The sequence below is a fragment of the Eschrichtius robustus genome, chromosome 3 (assembly GCF_028021215.1).
Source record: "Eschrichtius robustus isolate mEscRob2 chromosome 3, mEscRob2.pri, whole genome shotgun sequence".
In the NCBI taxonomy this organism is placed as follows: Eukaryota; Metazoa; Chordata; class Mammalia; order Artiodactyla; family Eschrichtiidae; genus Eschrichtius; species Eschrichtius robustus.
In genome coordinates this window covers 15,271,676-15,282,749 of record NC_090826.1, presented here as the reverse complement: position 1 = coordinate 15,282,749, position 11,074 = coordinate 15,271,676, and the positions used below count along the sequence as shown (strand labels likewise).

The window sequence follows — 11,074 nt, the reverse complement described above, 5'->3', positions numbered from 1 at the left end:
GGCCAAGGGCCTCACTCAAGGTCACCAGCAGCTAGTGATCAAGTGGAACTGAAACTCGGGTCTGCCCAGTGCCCAAGGTAGAGAATCTTCAAGACCCTTCACACCCCCATGCTCCCCCACAAACCACTATTTGGCACCCAGAATCCCAGCCCTGCCTGCAGATGGGTCTATGCAGCAGGAGGAGGACTGTTCTCCCTCCCAACGCCACCTGCACCACTGTGACAATTTCTGTCGTGCCTCAAGGAACAGGATACCAAGCACTGGGCAGAGAACCAGAAAGACCAGACTTGGGATCCCAGCTTCATTGCTAACCAGCTCTGTGGACTTAGGGTTGGCGACTCCATCTCCTTGGGCCACTGTTTTCTCCTCTGCAATAACTAGCAGAACAATACAGCACCCACTTACAGGGTTGTTGGTGTCACCTGTAAATTTTACAGTGCTGTGTCAATGCTGGCTATTGGCCTCAGTGTTCCCATCTGTACAACGGGAATGCATTCAGCTCTTCAGTAACTCCTTCAGCCCAGGGATTTTTGATGTGAGCAACAGCAAAGCTGAGAAGTGCTGTGTGGAACACACTTTGGAGCCCAGTGACCTGGGTTCATAATCCTGATTCTGCTACTTGCTCTGTGACCTTGGCAAAGCCTCTTCATTTCTCTGCTGCTATGAAACTGGGGTAGTGGAGATAAACATGGCATGAGTATTTAAACCATTTTGCACAGGGGAGGTGGCTGATAAATTTTAGCTTTGTGAAAATTAAAAGTATATAGTGAACTAGAATATCAGTCCCTCTGCTTTAGCTCTTTCAGTTTGATTCCTTTATTTAAAACACAAAAAACTAGGGGGAGGGAGAGGGATGGACTGGGAGTTTGGGGTTGGTAGATGCAAACTATTACATTTAGCATGGATAAACAACAAGGTCCTAATATATAGCACAGGGAACTATATTCAATATCCTGTGATAAACCATAACGGAAAAGAATATAAAAAAAGAACATCTATATGTGTATAACTAAATCACTTTGCTGTACAGCAGAGATTGGCACAGCATTGTAAATCAACTACACTTCTATAATAAAATAAGATAGAATAGAATAGAATAATTTTTTTAAATCTAGGGAATTCCCTGGCGGTCCAGTGGTTAGGACTCGGCACTTTCACTTCTGGGGCTGGGTTCGATCCCTGGTCGGGGATCCAAGATCCCAGCAAGCCTCGCGTCGTGGCCGAAAAAAAAACTAAAGAAAACATGACCAAAAATGTTAGCATTTGTTCATTCTGTGTGATAGATTAACAGGTGCTTGTTATATTATGAGATGTGCTTTGCTATAATCAACACCAAACACTCCCATTTACCATTGCAACTAAAAGAATAAAATACCTAGGAATAAATCTACCTAGGGAGACAAAAGACCTGTATGCAGAAAACTATAAGACACTGATGAAAGAAATTAAAGATGATACAAACAGATGGGGAGATATACCACATTCTTGGATTGGAAGAATCAATATTGTGAAAATGACTCTACTACCCAAAGTAATCTACAGATTCAGTGCAATCCCTATCAAATTACCAATGGCATTTTTTACAGAACCAGAACAAAAAATCTTAAAATTTGTATGGAGACACAAAAGACCCCGAATAGCCAAAGCGGTCTTGAGGGGAAAAAACAGAGCTGGAGGAATCAGGCTCCCAGACTTCAGACTATACTACAAAGCTACAGTAATCAAGACAATATGGTACTGGCACAAAAACAGAAATATAGATCAATGGAACAGGATAGAAAGCCCAGAGATAAACCCACGCACCTATGGTCACCTAATCTATGACAAAGGAGGCAAGGATATCCAATGGAGAAAAGACAGTCTCTTCAATAAGTGGTGCTGGGAGAACTGGACAGCTACATGTAAAAGAATGAAATTAGAACACTCCCTAACACCATACACAAAAATAAGCTCAAAATGGATTAGAGACCTAAATGTAAGACCGGACACTATAAAACTCTTAGAGGAAAACATAGGAAGAACACTCTTTGAAACTTAAAAGTTAATGAACTTTTGAAACTTAAAAGTTTCAAACTTAAAAGTTTCTTGAAACTTAAAAGTTTTTGCACAGCAAAGGAAACTACAAACAAGATGAAAAGATAACCCTCAGAATGGGAGAAAATATTTGCAAACGAATCAACGGACAAAGGATTAATCTCCAAAATATATAAACAGCTCATGCAGCTCAATATTAAAAAAACAAACAACCCAATCCAAAAATGGGCAGAACACCTAAATAGACACTTCTCCAAAGAAGACATACAGATGGCCAAGAAGCACATGAAAAGCTGCTCAACATCACTAATTATTAGAGAAATGCAAATCAAAACTACAATGGGGTATCACTGCACACCAGTTAGAGTGGCCATCATCAGAAAATCTACAAACAACAAATGCTGGAGAGGGTGTGGAGAAAAGGGAACCCTCTTACACTGTTGGTGGGAATGTAAATTGATACAGCCACTATGGAGAACAGTATGGAGGTTCCTTAAAAAACTAAAAATAGAATTACCATATGACCCAGCAATCCTACTCCTGGGCATATACCCAGAGAAAACCATAATTCAAAAAGACACATGCACCCCAATGTTCATTGAAGCACTATTTACAATAGCCAGGACATGGAAGCAACCTAAATGCCCATCAATAGATGAATGGATAAAGAAGATGTGGTACATATATGCAATGGAATATTACTCCGCCATAAAAAGGAACGAAATTGGGTCATTTGTAGAGACGTGGATGGATCTAGAGACTGTCATACAGAGTGAAGTAAGTCAGAAAGAGAAAAACAAATATCGTATATTAACGCATATATGTGGAACCTAGAAAAATGGTACAGATGAACTGGTTTGCAGGGCAGAAATAGAGACACAGATGTAGAGAACAAACGTATAGACACCACGTGGGGAAAGTGGCGGGGGTGTGGTGGTGGTGGTGGGATGAATTGGGAGATTGGGATTGACATGTATACACTAACATGTATAAAATGGATAACTAGTAAGAACCTGCTGTATAAAATAATAAATAAAATAAAATTCAAAAAAAAAAAAAATAATTTTTCAAGACTGGGCCTGGGTGGTGGTGCCACCTTGTGGCCACAGTTATTATCTTGAATTTAAGAACTTTTCAGAAGTTCTGCGTGCGCACCTGAATTTGTCATTTCGGTCATAGAATAATACAGTCTTGGATGTCCTTAACATTTCGGGGTAGAGAGGCATGCTCAGTGTTTTCTTTATTACTTCTAGCCACAGGGTGCTCCCTCCCTAGAGGAGAAGGCTTGTGCCACAGTGGGACGGCTGAGTCTTAGGAAGTCCTCTGTCCCAGATCTCCATGCCTGTCAGTACAGAGGGGACCAAGGAGAGCTCCTCATGACAGAGATGGAGAAACCAAGGTCCAGGGAGGTTGTGAGGCCTGCTCAGAGCTGCTCTCGCAGGAGGCATTAACCAACTGGTTAACTGAGGGTAGGGATTTGTCTGCTTTGTTCACTGTTGTATTCTCAGCACATATTAGGTTGCCATAAATATATGTTCAATGAATGAATGAAGAAAACTATCAGCCCAACCACCAGCAGTTGTGGGCCAATCATTTACTCTCAATAATAATTATTATAATGGCTGACATTCATTGAGGTTCTATTATATGCCAGGCACTGTTCCAAGCTCTACATGTACATTGATTCATTCCCACGACCCTGGGAATGAGGTGGTGCGATCATTATTCCCCAACTTACTAATGGGAAAACTGAGCCTCAGAGATTTTAAGTGACTTGCTCAAGATCACGCAGCTAGGAAGTAGCCTACCAGGATTTGAACCCAGGCAGACAGGATTTTCCCAGAGGCTCAGAGCATGGGAGGAAAACTAGATGGGAGTTATCGGCTCTATATAGGCAAACAAGGAGGGGAAGCCGGTACTAATTACCCGCCCATCCGGAGAGGGGCCAGCGTGGACAGTGCTGTGTCAGTGTTTATCCCTTGTAAAGATTTTCAATCCCTCCACCCTTGCGGAGATTGGGGAGAATGGTGGAGGGGGACCTTCAATTTTTCTTCTGGGCTGTCTTGGTGGTTCAGTTTGAGGTTGGAGAAGAGAAAAATTGGCCGTCACTAATCCACATCTCACTCCCGTTGGCAAAACGGCACAACTAGAGGTGCTTCTCTGTTCTCGCAGATCTGGCTCTTCCCACTCGCTGCTCCCACATCCAATCAGCAGCACCTCTCCTGTGTGGCCCCGCCTCTTTACCATGGCCCTGCCTCCCTAGGCCTCCCCCGCCCCCACCCAGTTCTGGCCTCCATCACCTCCTGCTTGGACTACTGCAGTCTCCAGCCAGTCTCCAGCCTCCCCCTCCTCCTCCTCCCACAAGACTTCTTTTCGTCTCGCTGAAACCCAGTTCTGTGCAGACACCTCCAGGGCTCTTACTGCGATGAAAGTGAAGTCTGAACTCTGGCTAGCACTCCAGGCCTGCCACCAGCCGTGCCAACCCACCTGCCTGCCTCCTTTTCAACCAGCTCTTATTAATTTCTTTACACATCTATCCATTTATACCCCACCTTGTTCCATACACAGGATGAAGGCAGCTCCTGACCAAGACTCATCCTGCCAAGTTGATGCTCAGGTCTCAGAGGCCTAGTACCAAGGACACCACCCCAGGAAGTCCTTCATTTGGACCTGGTCTCTGAGTACTTTCTCTGTGCCCTCCAGTCAGTTCCCACCTCCAGCTGTATAGAATGACTGTTAATATGGCCAGGGCTTATCCCTGCCTGACTGAGAGGTCCCTGAGGTCTGTGTGCAGGAGAGATATACTTTTCTCCGACCCAATTCCACATCAAAGGACACAGGACAACCCTGGATAGTTGTGTCCTGCACGACCGCAAGAAGCGCCATTCTGTAGTTGGGAAGTACACAACCTACACAACAGTACAGAGCTGCCATGAAGGGAAGGCTTGGTATCCGGAGGAAATCGTGTGTGTAGTACGCAACTGTTATCATTAGAGGGCGCTAGACTGGAATCCGCGCGCACCGCTGCCTCCCAGCCTGGGGGAATCACTCCCAGGGCATAAAGGCCTCAGTTCACATTTGCAAAATGAAGATCCTCCGTGGATTAGAAACAATATATATAAATTGCCTGGTATTGGTGGTTACAGCAATGTGTGCAAGGAAGAAAGAGAGTCATAGCTCTCACCCATCCCACCAGCCCTGTCTCAGTGGAGAATCTGGGGGGCCCCCGAGCTCAGCTGCATGCAGGTGATGATCTCAAACCCATAGGGTCATCGTGAAGGGGAAGGGACTCCAGAGTTGTCAAGCACCCAGCCCGGCACATAGTAGGTGGTCAGCAAACGGCAGTTACCAAGGTTATACCGAGAAGACTGATTCAGCCAGACTGCCTGGGTTCAAGTCCTACTGGAGACACTTCTCAACCCTGGGCAAATTACTTCATCCCTCTGTACTTCAGATGCCTCCTCTGTAAAACGAGGTCAGTATCTGCATCGTAGGGTGGTGGTTGGGATTCAGCAAGTTAATTGATATAAAGTACTTAGTACAGCACCCCACCTCCTATATCAATTTCTAACCATTAGTTTTTGTCTGTTTCCCCTTCTCCAGAGGCCAAGCCAGCTGGGGTGCAGGGAAGGGCTGACGCAGGGTCACCGTGAGGGTGAGGACGTGTCATGGGCCTAAGGGATCAAAGGTCAAAGACAGAAAAGGGGTTCTGGAGGCCCAGCCAACGTATATGCGAGGCCAGAAACAGACAGCCAAGGACGGAGGCGGGAGGTGGGGAGCCGGGAGCCAGGAGCCAGGGGGGGCATGTCACGGCGGGAAAGTGAGACCACCAGGATGCGGGGAGGGGCGCTCAGGGCTCCATGTGCACGCAGCCTGACTCCCTCCCCTTGGGGAGCCCTGAGTCAGCAGGGCTGCCCTGTGAGGAAGAGAACACAGGTGTTGAACGAATTTATTCATGAGAAAACTCGGGGTCCATCCTACTGGTTACAAGCTCCAGAAGCTCTTGTCGGAATAGCCGTGAGGGCCGGGGCACCCCCAGGCAGAGGGTTGGTTGGTGGGGCCGGCAGCGGCCCTGGGACAGAAGAGCAGACGCAGGCAGCTGTGGGTACTGAGGGGCGTTCTTCCCTGCCCGCCTGCCCAGCCCTCCCCCGGGGCCCCGCACCCCCTCTAGGGCTAAAGTGCAGCTGGGAGGAGTGGGGGGAGGGGACTAGGCAGCTGGAGAGCCCCAGTGAACACAGCTGCCCCACGAGCCCTCGCCCCTCCTCTTCCACGTTCCTTGAGGCTCATCCAGAATCCATCCCACCCAGGTCCCTCCTGGGAACCTCTGGGTAAGGGAGACCCCTCCCCACCATCAGATATTCAGAAAGAGTTTCCCAAGAGGGTGAGGCTGGCTCCATCAGCTTTGAGGGGCCTAGAACCTGGGAGGGCAGGGAGAGGCGCTAAGATCTGGGAGAGGGCGAGGAGGCAAGGATGCTCTCTGGTCCAGGGCGTCATCCCCTCCCCCTGGCCCAGCAAGGCTCCTCCTCCCTCGCCTTCCTCCCGCCCCCCGGAAAGCCAAGGCAGGCAGGGAGCCTGGCTCCCAGCTCCAGGGCCGTGAGTCAGCAGGGTCCTGCCCAGGCCTGACTCCCAACCACGCCATTGAGGGAGGGCCACCGCAGTGCCACCAGGGAGAAGCTGCCGTGGGGACAGGGGTGCGAGGCCTTTGGGGAAGCCAGTGGGGCTGGAGTGTCCTGCTTCTGCCAGTGGTCTTCCTAGCCCTGCCTCAGGGCTGCCGCTGGCAAGGCGCCCAACCTCAGCGCAGGGCCCAGCGCCACCATCTGCACCCCAGGGCCCTGCCCCACCGAGGGGCCGTGTGGGCCTTGGCGCGTCTTGGACGGCCTCACCCCAACTCAGCAGCTTAGCCAACTATCCCCCCTCCCCAGGGCACATGTCTAGGAGGCAGAAAAGAAGAGAACCCCCCTCCGAAAAAGAACCCTGAAGACCTCTGCTTCTTCCCCCCAACTCGTGAATATATTAAATTGTGCAGCTTGGCGCCAGTCCCACCCCCTTCAGATCTCCGTGGCAACCGGGAAGCGTTCCAAGTTCAGGTCTGAATCCAAGTCCATCCAGTGCCAAAGGGGGGCTTCAGCCTCTCCCCCAACTCTTCCCCGGGAGGGTGAGACCCCACATTCCACAGGGAATGAGAGGGGAGGAAGAGTCGGGGGCCTCAGTCCTCAGCCCCCTCTTCCTCTGCGTGGGGGGCCCCAGGGGGATCCTCGGGCTCGGGGGTCTGCCCGCCAGGGTGTGGGTGGGAGTGGAGGCCGGGCTGGGAGCCCTGCGCGTCCTCGCCCTGCACGTAGACGCTCAGCCCCTCGTGACTGGGCTCCTTGCCGCATGCCTGGCAGCTGCAGTGCAGGATCTTTTCCACCAGCTTGTCCACCCTGGGCACCTCCTCATGGCCAGGGCACTCCAAGGTCACCTGCGGAGGGCAGGAGAGAAGGGGAGAGAGGTTTCCAAGGGCCTGGGGCAGGCAGGAAGGCCCCAAGGGTAACACTCCTCATGGGACCAAGAATCCCAGAGACCCCAGAAGCCTGAGCCCACCTGGGACACCTGGGCCCATCCAGGGGGAGGGGCTGAGGCCCTGCAGGAGCCACCTGACCTGTCTCCTCACGTCCTGCCACTTTCCTGCCCATCCCCACAGTAGCCAGAGGGCACCCTGAGGGGACCCAAGTGGTCCGCCCCTGCCTGAAATTCACCCCCTCAGGGCTCCCACTGCTCGCGCAGAAAAACCGACTCCTGACTCAGGCTACCCAGGACCTTGAGGTTGACCCCCGGCGGACCTCTCTCTCCACTCCTGACCTTGCCCCCCTCCCGCCAACTCTGTCCTGCCTGATCTGCCTGAGACTTCGCACATGCCATTCCCTCTGCCTGGGAGGCCCTTGCCCCACCTGCCCCCTCCCCACCGCCCTAGACTTTGCCCACTTAACTTCTACTCAACCTTTGGACCCGAGCCCAGACATCACTTCCTCAACGAGCCCCTCCCAACACCCCCCCACCCCGCCCAGCCAAGGCTCGCCCTGTACGAGCCCCATTAGCGTTCACTCTTCCCCTGTTGTCGCACCACTAGCTGCCCTTTCTTTTTCCTTTCCTTCTTCCTTGTCTCTCCCTCCCTCCTTCCACAGAGCACCTTCTCCATGCCAGCTCTGGGGACACAAGGACAGGCATGGTCCTTCAAGGAACTCAGAGTCTAGCAGAGAAAACAGACTTGTCAAAATCACCCAAATGCAGATGAAAAACTGTGTGTGTGACAGATGCTCAAAGCAGAGGTACACAGTGCCTGGGGGATCAGGAAAGGGGTTCTGAGAAAATGATGCCTGAGCCAAGCGCAGAGGAATGACTAGAATCTAACTAGGGGGGGAGGAGGAGAAAGGTATGCCAAACAGGGAAAACAGCATGTGCAAAGGCCCCATGGTGGTCCTAAGCGGAGTAGGTAAGAGAGACTGAAAGGAGGTGGGATTGGTGTCGGGGTCAAGCTAGTGAAGAAGGTGAGAGAGGCAAGATGAAGCTAGAAAGACCGGTGAGCCAGACCATGCCTTGTGGGCAGGCCTTATGGGGCCTGGCAAAGATTTTGGTTTCATCCTATAACGATGGGAAGCCACCGAAAGGATTTCAGCCTGTGACTGACATCAGAACAGAGCTTCAGAAAGAGCTCTTGTCCTGTACATGCTGGTGTCGGACTTGTGAGCCATCACGTGGCAAGGACCATGTCTGTATCTCCAGCACGAGGCTCGGACCCTGCACACAGTGGGGCCTCACTAAGCACTTGTGGCCAAGGCCGGGGCCGGCTCTGGGCGGGAGCTGGGCAGCAGCGGGCAGCAGTACTCACGATCTCCCACAGGGACTGGGCCGGCATGCAGGAGTCGCAGTGCACCAGGGACTCTGTAGACTGCGGGAAGGTATTGGGAACGCTGTAGCTGAAGCACTGTCCCAGGCACGCCCTGTGGGAGGAGAGCCCGCCGTGTCCGTGTCACCACGGTGGAGGCAAGAATGGGCAGCCCTGTCCTCTTCCTCCCCCCTGGGCCCGTGTCCTCATCCCTTCCACCCACCACCCCGGGATCCCACCTGTTCTGGATGGACTTGGCCTCACAGCCGCTGTGGCCCACGATCTGGGTGATGTTCTTGGCCTCGCACCAGGCGCTCTTGTCCGGGAACAGTGCCAGCTTGTTGATGGGCGGTGGAGCAGCCAGCAGCATGGCGGGGAGGACAGCCCCCACCAGGACCCGAAGCATCGTGCCCGTGACCTTTGGAGCCCTTGAACTGAGTACAGACTGCAGGTGAGGCCAGCAGGGTCCAGGAGGCTGGGTAGAGGGCAGGGGGGCAGTGGTGTTACAGCGTGGGCTCTGACACCTGACTGCCTGGGTTTAAATCCTACCTCTACCACTTACTAGCCAAGCACAATCTTGGACAAGTTACTTCTCTTGTATGAACCTCAAAACTGGGGCTGCTAATAGTACGAGCATCAGATGGGTATCATGGAGATTAAACAAGGGATTTCATGAAAAGACCTGAGCAGAGAGACTGGCAGATAATACACATTCCAGATGTGTTAGTTATCTTTATAACTTACTTTGTAGCTTTGAGCAAGTTACTTTTTATCTCTGTGCCTCACTTGCTTCATCTAAAGGGGGATGGTGATTGCTGTGTGTGGCAATGATTATTGCAAGTACTAAGCCAGACACTCAGTTTCCAAGCACCCTGTTGAGTACTGAACAATCATTAGCTCCCTCCTCACTGTGATGTTGTGGGTCCTTGAGGGGCTGGCCAGCCAGCAGGTCTCCTGGACATGTTGCCACGGTTCTCAGCAAAGCTAACCATCTTCATGTCACTGTGAATTCTTGTGCCACCTTGGATGGGTGGACCTCAGGTGAAAAAACTAACCCTAACTAGACTGTACTTCTCGTTTGGATGCCCCATCAGAGCCCCAAGCCCTGAGTCTACACACACATCACTATCTCCAGCTCCAACCTCACCCCTGAGTCAAACAAGAGGCAAGGCAATCCAAGCCAAGGGCTTGACCCTCTGTGAATTGGATGGAGCGAGGCACTAATAAGGCAATACCAGAACCTGTCAGGAGATGGCGGTGCAGGGCAGAGTGTGTGTCACAAGCATTGACTCAAAGGGGATTTTCCCAATGTTCCCCAACTTCATCTTCTGTAGGTTTCACCCACTCTCCCACTGCAAGAATTGTGGAGGAGGGAGGCTTCAGAGAAATTCGGAAATGAGGGCAATGCTCACAAAGGGGTCCTCTGGGGGCAGGACATTGGGGAAAAGGCACTGGACTGGGAGTCTGGAATCCACACAGGCTGTGGGACCCTGGACACTGTGGCCTGTGTCCCCACCTGGGAAATGAGTGGGGTGCCCTGGACTGGTGGTTTCCAAACCTGGTAGAGCGTCAGAATTCCCTGAGGACTAGTGAAGTGAAAGTTCTAGGGTGGGGTGGGATTCTACTTTTTTTACGAGCTTCCAGGGTGGTTCTGATATGCAGGCCAGGCTTAAGAAGCGGTCCAGCTCGGTCAGACTGGGATTCTGTGTCTTGGGACAGTCCCCAGAGGGTCCTGGGTGGGGCTGAATTGGGAGCAAGGGCCAAGTATGGTCCCACTGGTCCCACAGATGCCCAGTACTGGTCAGGCTGGCTCAGGGCTGGAAATCCCATTCAGAACAACGCTACCCTCAGCCCACCTTCTGCTGAAATGGCAGGTATTTGGTAAAAAGTTGGGAAGTGAGAGGTGTTGGGGGATCTTGCCCGCTCCTGCAGGCTAACTACGTGGGCTGACTCAGCTGGGCTTGCAGGGAGGGTCCAGGCCGGCCTGCAGAGCTGTGACCACCTCCGCAGCGCTCCGCTCTCTCCATCCAGCAAGTTTTGCTCAGGTCCTGCCCCTTCTCCCTGCAGGAGGTCTCTGGAAGCAGAGACAAGTCCCATCTCACTGCATCTCAATGCCTGGGTGACCCCTGCTCCCAGCCCAGTGGGGAGGGGTGAAGCGGGGAGAGCAGTGGGAGGTGA

At 51.9% G+C, this 11,074-nt stretch overlaps 1 protein-coding gene across 2 annotated transcripts in view; it reads right to left on the bottom strand.

The window, feature by feature from the left end:
• Positions 1–5,969: 5,969 nt before the first annotated feature.
• NBL1 (NBL1, DAN family BMP antagonist) overlaps positions 5,970–11,074 on the bottom strand; it is an 11,646-nt gene continuing 6,541 nt past the window's right edge. The window contains exons 2-4 of one of the 2 annotated variants that reach the window (XM_068539050.1): positions 9,136–9,371; positions 8,900–9,011; positions 5,970–7,492 (exon numbers count right to left, since the gene is read on the bottom strand). In XM_068539050.1, the coding sequence (XP_068395151.1) occupies positions 7,241–7,492; positions 8,900–9,011; positions 9,136–9,302 (531 nt within the window). In that variant the 5' untranslated portion in view covers positions 9,303–9,371 and the 3' untranslated portion in view covers positions 5,970–7,240. The remainder of the gene's footprint in view (positions 7,493–8,899; positions 9,012–9,135; positions 9,372–11,074) is intronic. The other variant, XM_068539051.1, reaches the window with a different exon arrangement.